The 16,201-nt window shown below is 38.5% G+C and overlaps 1 protein-coding gene, 1 long non-coding RNA gene and 1 other non-coding gene across 5 annotated transcripts in view; 2 read left to right on the top strand and 1 right to left on the bottom strand.

Annotated features, from left to right (window-relative positions):
* Window positions 1-14,605, top strand: part of PALS1 (protein associated with LIN7 1, MAGUK p55 family member) — a 95,992-nt gene extending 81,387 nt beyond the window's left edge. For all 3 annotated transcript variants that reach the window (XM_086709494.1, XM_086709493.1, XM_086709495.1), the window contains exons 11-14: window positions 614-781; window positions 1,704-1,906; window positions 3,167-3,277; window positions 11,727-14,605. In XM_086709494.1, coding sequence (XP_086565620.1) covers window positions 614-781; window positions 1,704-1,906; window positions 3,167-3,277; window positions 11,727-11,903 — 659 coding nt within the window. In that variant the 3' untranslated portion in view covers window positions 11,904-14,605. The remainder of the gene's footprint in view (window positions 1-613; window positions 782-1,703; window positions 1,907-3,166; window positions 3,278-11,726) is intronic.
* LOC147579887 (uncharacterized) lies at window positions 391-3,902 on the bottom strand. The gene is made up of 2 exons (XR_015252277.1): window positions 3,636-3,902; window positions 391-2,443 (listed from the first exon to the last, which is right to left on the bottom strand). It is a non-coding gene; the product is annotated as an uncharacterized LOC147579887 (long non-coding RNA).
* On the top strand, window positions 5,467-5,573 carry LOC147579886 (U6 spliceosomal RNA). Its single transcript, XR_015253073.1, has one exon. It is a non-coding gene; the product is annotated as a U6 spliceosomal RNA (small nuclear RNA).
* Window positions 14,606-16,201: the final 1,596 nt, after the last annotated feature.

The raw sequence follows: 16,201 nt of genomic DNA, 5'->3' as shown, positions 1-16,201 counted from the left end.
TTATACATCTTGAATCGTGACCTCAAGTTAGTATTCCAAGTTCGGATAGCACACATATGATCTGATTTCAAGTTATATAATCACAGAAAAGTATCCCTACTTTCTCTGATAACACTAGTTGTAGCTACTATTTGTAAATGTTTGTCAGTGCCAGGTGTTGTGCTCAGCATATATATTGTGTCTGATCCTTAAACCAACCCTCTAAGTGAAGTATTATCTCCATTTTACAAAAATGGCAGATAATATTCTCATTAGTTTATCCCCTGGTGCCCACCCTCTGACAGAGTATTGACTGCAAACTAGTTATTTTACATAAGAAGGAGTGTAGTTATATTGTATTAAAACATTCAAACTATGAAGCATAAGGAGCAGTAAACACTTCCAGAAAGATCAGTATATTGTCTGATTTATTTTCGTAGTATCCTGGGAAGTATATATTCACATTGGAAAATATTCATATAATCCTACCCAGTTATTACTATCTTGATCCAAAAAGCTAAGCATTTTTAATGATAATAAAGTGTCTTCTCTCCAATTTTTTGGAAAATTTGAGTACATTTTTATTACATGGCAATAATTCTATCTGAAGGGCTTAACTTTTTCTTTTTCAAAGATTATGACAATGAAGAGATCTTAACTTATGAGGAAATGTCACTTTATCATCAGCCAGCAAATAGGAAAAGACCTATCATTCTGATTGGTCCACAGAACTGTGGCCAGAATGAATTGCGTCAGAGGCTCATGAACAAGGAAAAAGACCGCTTTGCATCTGCGGTTCCTCGTAAGTTTGGATGCATTCTCATTTTCCTGTGCTTTTCAATTTTCTATCTTAGAACCTAACTGGAGGGAAATTTTTCATCCAGTTCATCAAAAATAGTTTTGCCCAGAAAAGAGGAACTTTGTTTTAATCAAATCTTTTGAGAATATGTAACTCAAGATAGTCATTATTGAGAAATTTCCATTTTTCCTGTGGTACTAATTACTTTCTAAATGAATTTCAATTTGGGTTTCTTACGATTCCCTATTCAATATGGAATCAGCTTCTGTTTTTTAAACTGATGCAGAAGATAAAAATGTAGACCGAATGTCTGAACACAGAAGTTCTGTTTAAAGATTTTATAGTACCTAGAGGCGCCTGGGTGGCTCAGTTGGTTAAGTGTCTGACTTCAGCTCAGGTCATGATCTTGCCCTACATCGGGCTCTATACTGACAACTCAGAGCCTGGAGCCTGCTTTGGATTCTGTGTCTCCTCTCTCTGCCCCTCCCCTACTCGTGCTCTGTCTCTCTCAAAAATGAATAAACGTTTAAAAAAAAGCTGTATCTTAAAATTAAATAGTATAAGTAAATAATAAATAGGTAAGTAAGTGAATAAATATTACACAGTGCCTAATCTTATGGAAATAAACTTTAGGAAAAAAATGGTAGTGTTTAAATGCAAGAAGCAATTTAAAGTGTAAGCATAAAATGTGTTACGGCAATTAAATGTAACTATTATTAAGATACTAAAACCACATTTTTGTTCATTTCTCAGTCTAGAAATAAAACCAGTCAGTGTTAAACACATGGGCTCTTAACATTTCCTCAGTTCGTCATTTTACATTTCCTCTGTATTACAAAATTAAAATTTTTCCTGACTAGCAGAAATATCCCCCATCTTTACTCTGATCCATGCCCGTTATTTTTACCTGATTTTGTTTGCCTAGATACAACTCGGAGTAGGCGAGACCACGAAGTAGCTGGTAGAGATTACCACTTTGTTTCACGGCAAGCATTTGAGGCAGACATAGCAGCTGGAAAGTTCATTGAACATGGTGAATTTGAGAAGAATCTGTATGGAACCAGCATAGATTCTGTACGGCAAGTGATCAACTCTGGCAAAATATGTCTTTTAAGTCTTCGTACACAGGTAAATAAAGTTCTCATACTATTTTTTCCACTGGTCATCTGTTTTTTTAGTGGACAAAAGAACTTAGTCTCTACTATTTCAATTATAAACATTTGATTTAAGAAAAGTACAGGGGCGCACCTGGGTGGCTCAGTCGGATAAGTGCCCGACTTTGGCTCAGGTCATGATCTCATGGTTTGTGAGTTGGAGCCCCGAGTCGGGCTCTGTGCTGACAGTTCAGAGCCTGGAGCCTGCTTCGGATTCTGTCTCCTTCTCTCTCTGCCCCTCCCCCACTTGTGCTCTGTCTCTTTCTGTCTCAAAAATAAATGTAAAAAAACAAAAAAGAAAAGTATAAATGCGGGGCACCTCGTGGCTCAGTCAGTTAAGCATCCAACTTCAGCTCAGGTCAGGTCATGATCTTGCGGTTGCAGTTCTTGGGTTCAAGCCCCAAATCGGGCTCTGGGCTGACAGCTTGGAGCTCAGAGCCTGGAGCCTGCTTCAGATTCTGTGTCTCCCTCTCTGCCCCTTCCCTGCTCACACTGTTGTCTCTGTCTCTCTCTGTCAAAAATAAATAAACATTAAAAACATTTTAAAGAAAGTATAAATGCTTTCACTAAATGCCTTCAGAATTCTTTAATGTTAAATTGGGTGAAAACATTTATCAAAGAACTTAGGGTAGTTAAAGCGTATTGTCTTAATAATGTTATTAGATAGAAAAAGCATGTTCCTGTAATCCCTGTTTAGACCGTGTGCTTCAGTTGAGGAACACACAGTCATGCAGTGGCAAAGGCAGGGTGAAAACCACAATCTCCTAATTCAGTCTGCTTTTTCTTGGGTGTACTTTTCCAGAACTTCTTTTTATATATGTGTGTGAAATTTTTCTTTATATTCTGCTTGTATTTAGCTCCCAGCACCCAATAACATTACTGCTTATTTCTACTTCCTCCAAAATGGAATTTGAATATGGTTATTTATAATCTTTATGTGATCTTATTAGAGGATATTTTAGCATCACATAGTTGTATACCTTCAGTGTCATTTTTATTTCATTATATAAACAGGGCAAGCTAATTCGTGTGTGTGTGTTGCATAGGTACATAATATATTCTTACAGTGAATGGTAGGATCTTAAAATATTGTGAATTGTTACAAAGATGTTTGGAAACATTCATAGGCAATGTTTTGTTTTTTTTTTTAATGATATTATTTGGAGTATATTACTGGGAAGCAAATAAATGATGAAAATTATTATAAAGATCCAAAATATTTTTTTTTTAATAGTCATTGAAGACTCTCCGGAATTCAGACTTGAAACCTTATATTATCTTCATTGCACCCCCTTCACAAGAGAGACTTCGTGCATTATTGGCCAAGGAAGGCAAGAATCCAAAGGTAATAATGTTGTACTGTTCCACTGAAAGTAAACATGAAAGAGTCATGACCTAATATGTCACAAGTGCTTAAAAGCTACATCGGCTTGAGCTTTCAAACTGATTATTCTTTGAGCCCTGTCACTTTTCCCAAAATTTCTGTTGTTGCTTCTGGCTGGACTGTGACAGCTCTCCAAAGCAGGGACTTCCCTTGTTGTTCCCCACACAGTCTCTATTGTTATCCCAAATGTGTGGTTACTCTTGGTATTCCTTAACCTTCTTTATATGGGTCCCTGTTATTTCCAATAGAGATTATGTGACCGCCCTGCTTTCTACCCCCAAAGAAAAAAGTTCTCAGCAGATTCTTAGGGATTACCCACTTTTCTTTGTTAGATACTCTGTATATGTGGGGAGCCGACTTGGGTGCTCTTGATTTTCTCTTCTTTTTTCTCTTTTTTCTCATTGAAATTTATGTTCTATTTGCCTTCCCCCTTTGGTCTTCTCAAATGACCTGAAACGGAAACATTTTTTTTAATTATTTTAGATGCTGGACATGGTTGAGGTAGTTCACATTTTACTAAACATCGTTAGTAATAAAACTATACTGATGTACTTAATCAGAAAGCATTGACTTTGTTTAAATATGTGAAATGGGGGCGCCTGGGTGGCGCAGTCGGTTAAGCGTCCGACTTCAGCCAGGTCACGATCTCGCGGTCCGGGAGTTTGAGCCCCGCGTCAGGCTCTGGGCTGATGGCTCAGAGCCTGGAGCCTGTTTCCGATTCTGTGTCTCCCTCTCTCTCTGCCCCTCCCCCGTTCATGCTCTGTCTCTCTCTGTCCCAAATATAAATAAACGTTGAAAAAAAAAAAATTTAAAAAAATAAATATGTGAAATGAAAACTGTCAAGTGACTTACTATATCAAAGTAACAAGTACTTTCCCTTGTTTTTTGCTGATTTTTAAAAAAATTTTTTCTAATTTTTTATTTTTTAATGTTTATTTCTGAGAGAAAGTGAGCGAGCATGAGGGTGGAGAGGCAGAGAGAGACAGGGATACAGAATCCCAGGCAGGCCCCACGCTGTCAGCACAGAGCCTGACACAGGGCTCGAACCCACAAGTTGTGTGAGATCATGACCTAAGCTGAAACCAAGAGTTGGATGCTTAACCAGCTGAGCCACCCAGGCACTCCCCACACCCCACTTTTTTTTAATGCTTATTTTTGAGAGAGAGGGTGTGTGAGTGGGGGAGGGACAAAAAGAAAGGGGACAGAGGATCCAAAGCGGGCTCTGTGCTGACAGTAGAGAGCCTGATGGGGGGGCTCAAACTCAGGGAACCATGAGATCATGACCTGAGCCAAAGTCAAATGCTCTACTGATGAGCCACTCAGATGCCCCAAATATCTTAAATATTTCTGTTTTACAGAGGAATCATTTAGTCTCCTCATTTCATTTGTTCTCTCTAAATCTCCTTAAAAACCATAAACAGGGTGCCTGGGTGGCTCAGTCGTTAAGCATATGACTTGAGCTCAGGTCATGATCTCATAGTTGGTGAGTGCGAGTCCCATGTCAGATGAGCTTGTGTCCTGCTTCAGGTAAAAAACACAAGCCGCTGGCGAGCCCGGCTTCTCTCTCTTTCTGTGTCTCTCTCTCTCTGCTCTTCAATCACTTATGCCCTCTCTCAAAAAACAAACAGGGACGCCTGGGTGGCTCAGTCGGTTGAGCGTCCGACTTAGCTCGGGTCACGATCTCGCGGTCCGCGAGTTCAAGCCCCGCGTCGGGCTCTGGGCTGATGGCTCAGAGCCTGGAGCCTGCTTCCGATTCTGTGTCTCCCTCTCTCTCTGCCCCTCCCCCGTTCATGCTGTGTCTCTCTCTGTCTCAAAAATAAATAAACGTTAAAAAAAAAAATTAAAAAAAAAAAACCATAAACACACATCGTCACACTTTTGTATAATATCCTTTTTTTTTTTTTTTTTTTTTTTAAATGTTTTTATTTATTTTTGAGACAGAGAGAGACAGAGCATGAACAGGGGAGGGGCAGAGAGAGGGGGAGACACAGAATCCGAAGCAGGCTCCAGGCTCTGAGCTGTCAGCACAGAGCCCAATGCGGGGCTTGAACTCACAGACTGTGAAATCATGACCTGAGCTGAAGTCGGACGCTCAACCAACTGAGCCACCCAGGCGCCCCTGTATAATATCCTTAAAAGTCACTAAAAGCGTGCTCGCTTCGGCAGCACATATAGTAAAATTGGAACGATACAGAGAAGATTAGCATGGCCCCTGTGCAAGGATGACACGCAAATTCGTGAAGCATTCCGTATTGTTTAGAACAAACTGAGGGTTGATGGGGGTTGGGAGGGTGGGGAGGGTGGTTGACGGGTATTGAGGAGGGCACCTTTTGGGATGAGCACTGGGTGTTGTATGGAAACCAATTTGACAATAAACTTCATATATTGAAAAAAAAAATTTTTTTTAACATTTATTAAAAAAAAAAAAGTCATTAAAAGCATAACATCACTCCTTTCCTGATTCTTGGCTATACACCATAGCCACCAGCCCTCTTTCTTCCTCCCCAAGATAATATCTTTTCCCGTTCTCGGTCTGCTTATGTTTCTTATTCAATCTATATGTGAAGGTCATATTTTTCAGTGTCTTAGGCTATAGACAATCAAGGACTTTCTCATCCTACATGATGAGCGTAATTCTGGTTGCTTTCTTTAGGCAATCTTTAAAGTAGGCTATCTGGTTAAAGTAGTGTTTCACCCTTTTTTCAGTTTTTGCAACATAATTGTTAAGTTCATTAATTAATAGAGTCAAAGTATCTGTTGTTCTTAGCACTTGGGATGATAGCCAAAAAAATGAGACATGGTCACTGGCTGTTCTTGAGGGGGTCACAATAAAGAAAACAAAACTGGGGCGCCTGGGTGGCGCAGTCGGTTAAGCGTCCGACTTCAGCCAGGTCACGATCTCGCGGTCCGTGAGTTCGAGCCCCGCGTCGGGCTCTGGGCTGATGGCTCGGAGCCTGGAGCCTGTTTCCGATTCTGTGTCTCCCTCTCTCTCTGCCCCTCCCCCGTTCATGCTCTGTCTCTCTCTGTCCCAAAAATAAACGTTGAAAAAAAATTTTTTTTAATAAATAAATAAATAAAAAAGAAAACAAAACTGATACTCTATGAAACTTAGTGCCCAGTAATTACTTTGGTAGACCAGAAGAAATACCATGGTTGCTTAAGGAAAAGGCTGGATATTAAGGACGAGAGTGGACTTCATCCTACTTGTTCAGCCTAATTTTTCAATTTTCTAATTTGCACACTTAACTTTTTTGTTAGTTTTTTCTTCTCCAAGGATTCAGTATTGTGCAAAGGGCTATCTGTATACCATTCCAGAACATGTTAGGCAACCTTCTTTGGGTTGGTGGTCTGGAGTGCTCTCATGGGATTATTTATCCTATTATTTATTTTGAATTAGCTATCCCAAATTGAGTAAGGTCTAGAATGATACCAATTATACATATTTTTAAGTGAAGAACTTAATCAGGACCAAGATGTTTTACTAGTTTACAGTATGCTTGATTTTCTAATGAGAAATTTCTAATTTTTAAAAATTAACTTTATTGAAATTATTTTATATATTTTACCTGTATAATTCAGTGAGTTTTGGCAAAATGTATAGCTGTGTCACTGCCATGCCAGTCAAGATTTAGAACATTTTCATCACTTTAGAAAATTCTCTCCTGCTTCTTTATATAAATTAAAAATAAAAAAAGTTTATTATTCTGAAAGAGAAGGGGTGGGAGAGAGACAGAATCCCAAGCAGGCTCCATGCTCAGCATAGAGCCCAATGTGGGGCTCCATCCCACAACCACGAGATTTTTACTTGAGCTACCCAGGTGCCCCCATGCTTCTCTGAAGTTAATACCCCTCCATTCTTCCCTAGGCAACCACTAATTTCCTTTCTGTGACTGTGGATTTGTCTGTTCTAGCAGTTCATTTAAGTGGAACCATAGTGTATATTTAAGTTTGCATCTGGCTTTTGATTAGCATAGTGTTACTGAGATTTATCAGTGTTGCATCTAACAGTTCATACCTACATATTGCTGAGTCGTATACCATGAGCTAAATATATCACAGTTGGTTCATTCATCAGTTAAAAACCATTTGGGTTGTTTCCAATTTTGAGCTGGTGGGATTAAAGCAGCTTGAAATATTCAGTCTTTTGGTGGATATGGATGTTTTTGGGTTTTTTTGAATTGCTGGATCAAATGGTGAGTGTATATTTTAACTGTATAAAGTTGTAAAGCTGTTTTAAAACAGTTTGGTTCCACTTGCTCCCACTTTGGTTCCATTTGCTTCACATCTTACCAGCTTTCGCTTTTGTTGGTTTGTCAACAACTTTTGCCATTCTAATAAGTGTGAAGTATCATTAAGGTTTTCATTTGCATTTTCCTGATGACTAATGATAGTATTTTTTCATGTGGTTATTTAAGTATATTCTTTTGTGAAATGTCTTATTTTTTTTTTTTTCAACGTTTATTTATTTTTGGGACAGAGAGAGACAGAGCATGAATGGGGGAGGGGCAGAGAGAGAGGGAGACACAGAATCGGAAACAGGCTCCAGGCTCTGAGCCATCAGCCCAGAGCCCGACGCGGGGCTCGAACTCACGGACCGCGAGATCGTGACCTGGCTGAAGTCGGACGCTTAACCAACTGTGCCACCAAGGCGCCCCATCTCTTATTTTTTAAAATGGTGGTTTTATTGAGTTGTAAATTTTTTTTTATATATTCTGGAAATATTTTCTCAAAATATTTTTAATTTTAAAGAAGCACTCTTTTTCATTTTTCTTGTAATGATTTTTGCATACTGTCTAAAAATATTTGCCTACTTCCAAGATTATAAAGATTTTATCCTATGTTTTCTTGTAATAGCTTTCTTGTATTTGGCTTTTACTCTTAGGTCTACAATCTCTAAAATGTCTTTGTTTTAGTATGAAGTAAGGATGGTGTTGGTTTGGTGGTTTTTGTTTTTATTATTTTTTTTAATCACATGTGGATGTTCAGTTGCTCTAGCATCATTTCTTGAAAAAGACCGTCCTTTTTCCCATTGAATTCAATTGGCATGTTTTTAAAAAATCACCTGGCCAAATATATAGTGGAGAGTGGGGTAGGATTATTTCTGGACTCCATGCTGTATTTATGCTAATTACACACTGTCTTGATTACTGCAGTTTTATTTAGAAGTTTCAAAAAAGTCAGAAAAAGGAATGAAGTATTCCTACATGGTGCATCATGGATGAACCTCGAAAACATTATAAGTAACAGAAGCCAGTCACAAAAGACTACATGTTGTATGATTACATTTTATGGCAAACCTATAGGGACCTAAAGTAGATTAGTGGTTGCCTGGGGCTGGGGGTTGGGAGACAATGGAGAGTGGCTGCCTAGGGGTATGGATTTTTTGGCTGGGGTGGGAGGATGATGAAAATATTCTAAAATTGTGCTGTTGAATGCAGAACTCTGTGACTATACTAAAAATGATTGAATCATTCATTTTAAAATGGGTGAATTAGGGGCGCCTGGGTGGCGCAGTCGGTTAAGCGTCCGACTTCAGCCAGGTCACGATCTCGCGGTCCGTGAGTTCGAGCCCCGCGTCAGGCCCTGGGCTGATGGCTCGGAGCCTGGAGCCTGTTTCCGATTCTGTGTCTCCCTCTCTCTCTGCCCCTCCCCCGTTCATGCTCTGTCTCTCTCTGTCCCAAAAATAAATAAAAAACGTTGGAAAAAAAAAAAATTAAAATGGGTGAATTATAAATGAATTGTATCTCAAGAAAAGTGTTATCAAAAAAGAAAATCCCAGATGTTTCTGTGAAATTGAAAAGAGGATTTCAGGGGCACCTGGGTGGCTCAGTTGGTTAAGCATCCGACTTTGGCTCAGGTCATGATCTCACAGTTCGTGGGTTCAAACCCTGAATTGGGCTCTGTGCTGACAGCTCAGAGCCTAGAGCCTGTTTCAGATTCTGTGTCTTCCTCTTTCTCTGCCCTTCTCCTGCTCACACTATCTCTCTCAAAAATAAACATGAAAAAAAAATTTTCTGAAAAGATGACTTTAAAGTTTATATGGAAATTAAAAAGAATAACCAAACACTTTAGAAAAAGAACAGAGTCAGAGGCCTTTTGTCTTTGTTAGTTTTCTTTATTGTCGGTCTCTCATTTCATTAACTTATACTTACTTTGGCTTTAATTTGCACTTGCTCTAGTTTCCTGAAGAAAACTTAGATTTTAAAATCTTTCTTTTCTAATAGGCAGTTATAAATCCCTTTAAGCAGTTACTTAATGGCATCCTACAAATTTTGAGGTAATTTTTCCATTATCATCTTGTCAGAAATACTAATTCCCTTTGTCCTTTTCTTTAATACATGGGTTATTTAGAAGAATGTAATTTTCACCAATTTGGAGATTTAAAAAAATACTTTATTGATTTGTAATTCCATTATGGTCCAAGAACACTGTAGCCTTTCAAAAATGTTTGAGCCTTATTTTTATGACCCAACATCAGTTCTATGTGCATGTTCCATAAATGTAATGGTTAGAATGTATAGAGGGTGGTGTATCTGATTGCCTTTTTATTCCACTTATGTTTTATCTCCTTTGGTATTTCTAGTAGTGCTTTTTATCACTCATACGATAGAAGTATTGAGCAAAAACAAGTCCACATGGACCAGTCAGGAAAGTGATGGTGTTCCTCCTTGGATGCAGAATGTAAATAATCAGTTAATCTGATTGTACTCTGAATTCCTGCTAGAATGGGGGTCTGAGAGGGCTAAACTCCTATGCCAGTTTTTTCAGTCCAAAACTTTTTGAGCAAAAACATTTTGTTTCATCTTAGTTATAAATTGTTATTTGAAAAATAAGAGGAAATTAAAAGTACCAAATGGTAGATGCCATTTTGGCAAAGGACAAAATAATGTCTTAAATTTGATAAAGAAAAAACAGATGGATTGTTCATGTGAATCTTCGTAAGATGTAGGGTTTTACATTTCAGCTCTAGCACCACAAAATTTAGATTCTTTTTTTTTTTATTTTATTTTTTTAATTATTTTTTTTTCAACGTTTATTTATTTTTGGGACAGAGAGAGACAGAGCATGAACGGGGGAGGGGCAGAGAGAGAGGGAGATAAAGAATCAGAAACAGGCTCCAGGCTCCGAGCCATCAGCCCAGAGCCTGACGCGGGGCTCGAACTCACGGACCGCGAGATCGTGACCTGGCTGAAGTCAGATGCTTAACCGACTGCGCCACCCAGGCGCCCCCAAAATTTAGATTCTGAGTTCTGGAATGTTCTTTCAATAATACTGAGATTTGAGTAGAATAAATTTTAGCAAGAATGTTACAGTGTATTTAGTTATCATGGTGTAGTAGAATCCCCTAGGAAACAAAGGATTCTGTGTACCACAGCCAGATGCACAACATTCCAGAATGAAAATTAGAGAGCCACACAAGAAACTGCTGCAGGACAAGCCAGAGCTGTCATATTTTTAATAGGTTTTCCTACTGTTACAGAAGTTCAACCAGTTGAATGATAGAAGTTGTTTTGCATTGAGTGTCCAATATAGTATTGGTGTGTCTTTTATATCTGAGACATTTGGACTTGAGTTTAATTCTCTTCATTGACAAGGGGTGATCTGGGTGCTGTTTTACTTTCTTGAACACATGTGCCTGGTAATCCAGAGGATTCTGAAGAAGTTTTGCACCTAGCTTTATCTCTAAGGCTCATCTATATGAAACAGCTGTTTCCTTTACCCAGTATTTTAAAGTAGCCTACTCTGTATCATTTCTGAAACTCTTCTTAGGATACTTCTTTTGCATCTTTAAAGACCTCCTTTGTGTACTGAAAATAGAGAAGCAGTTTAAAGGCAAGTGAACATTTATTAGATTATTAAATCTTGGGTTGACCAATGTTTTCATAGAAAGATATCCACTCTGTTGATCCTTTTCTTTTCCCTTGATGTTTATTTACCCTGCCGAACAGATATAAAGGGCAGTGGCTCTTTATAAAGCCAAGAGTAGATGGCATTTTGGGTCCTACCACCCTTGCTTCAACTGGAAGGGTTCGCTCTGTATTACAAAAGATGTTATTTTTTAGGGAAAGTTTATAATGCCCTAAAATGCTTGAAAAGGAAGGTCTGTAGGGAATTCAAAGTAACAGTCTTTGCTCTTGAAGCCTCTAGTCTAGTGGGTAAGACAGAAATATTTGAAAACCTGAGTAACAGTACAAACAGATTATGTTGCGTTCCAAATAATTCAGTATGAGTCCTAATTGGTGCCAGAGCAAAGGAAATCACTGAGGCCAAGACAGGGTTGAGGAGGAGCTCCTGAAGTTGCATATATTGAGACAGCAGGCAATATAAGGTCATTTTTTGTTCTTGAGTCACCTCTGACTCATCGTCTATTTTGTTAACGGAATTACCTGTTTTTGTCTTCTTTTTACAGCCTGAAGAATTGAGAGAGATCATCGAGAAGACTAGAGAGATGGAGCAGAACAATGGGCACTACTTTGACACGGCAATTGTGAATTCAGATCTTGATAAAGCCTATCAAGAATTGCTTAGGTTAATTAACAAACTCGATACTGAACCTCAGTGGGTGCCATCCACTTGGCTCAGGTGAGGGAAACATCCGTTCTGTGGCGTGATTGGACCTGATCTGGCAGCCTACCACTAGGAAGATAGCCTTGATACTTCAGCAAGACCCTGAGTACAGGTGGAAGGCCAAATAAGCTATTCTTTGATCTCAAACTAGGGAGAAGAAAATCCCCTTAGGCAATTTGTTCATAGCGGTTATTATTCTGTATACATGGCTTCAGAGGTTCTTGGCTCCTTTGGGGATTCTAAATGGAAGCTTTCAACAGACCAGTTCCATTTTATCCATGTAAAAACTTTAATTCTGTTTTCACCTAACTAAATCTTTTCTGCCTGGCCCTAGTTCCATGAAAAACTTGTGGGACTATACCCAATGGGCCATATCTCGCATAGTTATAAATATTGATGCTATTTAACAGTTAAAGGACTTTGTGGGAATTGGGGGGATGGGGACTGTGCTTCTGTGCACTGGGCAAGACAGTATTTGGTTAGAAGGCTGGTTTTGTCATCAGAATTCGTTTCCTGGGGATTCCTAGCTGGCTCAGTTGGTGGAGCATGAGACTGTTGATCTCTGGAGCACCACACTGGGTGTAGAGATACTTTAAAAAATGTGTTTTCCTGAAAAGTAAGAAAAATGGTGCCACTTTGGTCTCAAGCTACTGTTAGGCTTGAATTCATTTGTGTGTCTTTTAATTCTTAAAACATTCCGTTAGAAACATCAGTTTTTTAGCTACTTTGTGGATCAGATTTCACTGCACATTCAACAGATTCTGATCTAGTTAAACTTACACAGCATATGCTGATCTTTTTAAAACTGTCACAACTGATTGTATAACCTTGCTTTCTTTAATCTGTATAGTACAATAGAATGTATAAGTTACACTTATGAATGGCAGATGGTCATAAACTGTTGATCGTTTCTTCCTCATGATGCAAGTAGTTTTTCATATTCGTGAGAAGACAGCACATTCGACAGTTTTTGCATTTTTATACATGAGCACAGTAGAATTTGAGGACTATGCCATATAGGTAATAAACTGGAATTCTGTGATGAATATAGCTGCTGTACTGTATACTGATATTTAATAGATTGACAAATGGTTATTGATAACACTCATTCAGCATTGGAATAAAATTATATCCAAGGGGAAATGCTAGAACAACTGACTTTGAGATCACAAGGAAAGGATGACCTGAAAGTCATTTGAACATTGTAGGAAAAGAACTTGGGGGGGGGGGGGGGGCTTAAGCATATAGAAACAGGTTTTTATCCTATCACGTTCTGCCTCTTATGACCAGAATGCAGCAGCTTGCTACACCATAAATGTTTAAGCTAATGGGATTTTCATACTATCTCTATAGCTGTAGCTTTAAATTTTAACTTCTGTAATTGGCATGGAAAGTTATTTTGTAGTCTTTTCAAGCCTTTAGGGATGGTGTGATGTGTGTCAAACGACCTCAAATGTGAATGTCTTGATTTTATTTTTATGATGACTTTAGCTACAGCATTTCCTGTTCCCAAAGCTAAACACTGGAATAACATGGAGTTGTCACTTAATTTAACATAAGCAATTGTTTTTAAGGTGTTTTTCTTGGTGTCGTGTATGTATTTGATTTCTGTGTAATTTTATTTGAACAAATGTAGATAGTTTATGTTGCCGTTCTCTGTTCAAATTTGCATGGCCTTGAAGTTGGCTGCAATGTGTCTTATGTGGAAATTCTTCCTAAGGAAAGGTTATCTTGAAAGTAACATTCCTGGGTTAAGGGAAGGAATGCCACACATACTATTTTTCAGGTCGGAAACACTCCAGCTTCGGGCAGTGAAAACCAAGGAATATTAGCACTTAACTCTTCAGTTCTCCAGTTTACCTTTCATTCCTTAGGCGAAAGTAGTCTATGGTAGACAGTGGAGTTTTTTGAGCTGCTTTTCATAAGACTGTTTTCAGCCCTAGCATCTAAAATGGTGGCAGTTTAAGTAGCTCTTGTGCCAGTTCCTAAGCCTGCAGGCTTTAAAAGCAGATCTCCTACCAAGGCACATGCCATGTCAAAGTATACTTTTTGAGGGTCAGTGAAGTCCTATAGATCTCATTAGCACTGGTAGAGGGATAGAAATGTTCACATCCCAAACTTTTTTCAGTCCCAGTAACATGGATGTATTGTGTTGATATTCAACAGAGCATCCCCCTACACAAAGTGAAAACTTAGTTGTTTTTGACTTCCTTAAAAAAGAAAAAACAAAAAACCTTGCTATATACCCAGTTGTCCAACTGCTGTGGCCACAGTTCATTTCCTGTCCCTTGTGGTTCTGACTGGCGACTCCAGTGTGGGAGAGGTCTTATCCACTTATAGAATGGTATCAATAGCTACAAAAATGCATATTAGTTCAAATAAGGAAATCTCTTCCTTTGCTAAATTTTCATAAGTCACAACAACTGGAAAGGAAAACAGTACTTAACACTAATTCAGATTTGCTTTATATGAAAAATGTAATGTCTGGATTTTTTTTCCTTATGGCCTAAGGAATATTGATAAGGAATAATTTGAATGTAATTTTCTGAATGTGTATGGAAAATACAAACCAGGGATTTAGCCTTAATAAAAGGTAACCATTCTTGACATCTATTCTTAATCCTCCTTTGTACTCTTATCTCGTATCTGCACTCTTATTTTGAGTTGTCCTACTGCACACTGTCTTGTAAAAACAAAAGTAAAATTATATTTCAAATAAAACCATTGAGTAAGTTGTGTTTATGTCCACTATTCAAGGTTTCAACTCGTAACCACCCTGTCTTCAACTTTTTGCCATGAAGTTCACTGGATTCTCTGGGTGAAACGTCAAATACCTTTTCATGTATTCTTAATGGCGGGGGAGTGCCCTCTATTGGTACAGACGTAGGTTCTGTCTCCTGGTTTTAAAAAATTAAAGATAGCTTAACATTGTCAACTTAATCATATAATAGGCAAATTCCACTTCTATGCAGCCAAGGATTGTAGGACATGGTTAACTCCCACCCTAGCCTCAAGTAGACTACATTCACTTCTCCCTTTTCTACTCTACCCCTCTAGATCTCCCAGAGGAAGCAAATCATACCAACAAAAAGTGTCACACGTATACATACCTGCTACCCAGCTGGCTTTCCATTCTTGATCATTCCCTTCCCCTATGGATCACATCACCCCACACAAACTGTTCACAATTTCTAGTTGATCAGTATGCTAAAACTATAAAGTCATCTGAAGTTGTGTAGGGAGTTTGGCCAAGGCCAATAAAAAATGGAGTTTTGAGAAGCCATGGGAAAAATCTAGGTTTTTCTCTGGCCTCAGTGCTTTAAGGTGAACACTAATTTTACCTAAATGAAAAACTATTAAGTAACCTGGCTTTCTATAAGTACACTTCAAGCTAACTTTTGCCTCCTAGAGAGGCAGTACATACTGCTTAAGAACCAATGCCTCCATGCCAGCTCTGCTATTTGACCTGACAAAGCTTCAGTTTTCTCATCTGCAAAATGGAGAGGATAGGATTTACACCTTACTCTGGTAGTGGGAGGATTAAATGTAAGCAGGTCACGGTTACCTATTTTCAAAGCTCAGGAACTCACTCACTGGTTTTCCAATCATTATCAAAGTTACTTACAGAATAAAAGCTCAGATTCAATGTAACAGGTTTTCCTAAAACTCAGCTCCTCCAGCACAAGCCTTGTGTCTTACGTTTACCCAAAGTTTTAAATCTAGGGGAGGCAAAAAAGGATAGAGGTTAAAGGTATCAAAACACTAAGGGCTGACTGCCTAGATTCACTACTTCTAGCTTTTTGGCCTAGGAACCAATTACTGAAGCTCCTTGTGCCTCAAAGTTTTCTTCTGTGAAAAGTGGCGTTAAAATAAGTATCTCTTTATGGTTGTTGTGACAAGATAAATAAAACACTTAAAACAGTTGGCACACAACTAAGATTATTTTATAGCAGGTATTAAATGTTTGCAAGATTACTTGGTACTTTAAAAAGCCTTGGCTGTGCTATCAATGGACTTAAATACAATACTCATAAGCCTAGTGTTAACAATTTCACTAAAAACTCTCCCACAGCCAGTCACCTCAGACAGTGGGTACAAGAAAACCTGAGTAATCATGGATGGCTCACACCAAATCAAACAGCACCAAAAACCTCGGTCTGCTTCTAACAGAGCCACTCAAATGCCTCATCTTCCTATGTGGAAGACAGCAAGTTGTTATAGTTTAGAAGATAAAAAGTTACCACCTGAGAGTAAGAAACAAGGTATTTTTTCTTAGATGAGAAAATATTAATGACCCCCCTTAACTCACTCATATTT

Source organism: Puma concolor, chromosome B3 (assembly GCF_028749965.1).
Source record: "Puma concolor isolate L17-30 chromosome B3, mPumCon1.1.hap2, whole genome shotgun sequence".
Taxonomy (NCBI): Eukaryota; Metazoa; Chordata; class Mammalia; order Carnivora; family Felidae; genus Puma; species Puma concolor.
Note: the sequence above shows the minus strand (reverse complement) of the source record. Positions and strands in the feature narration are given on the sequence as shown.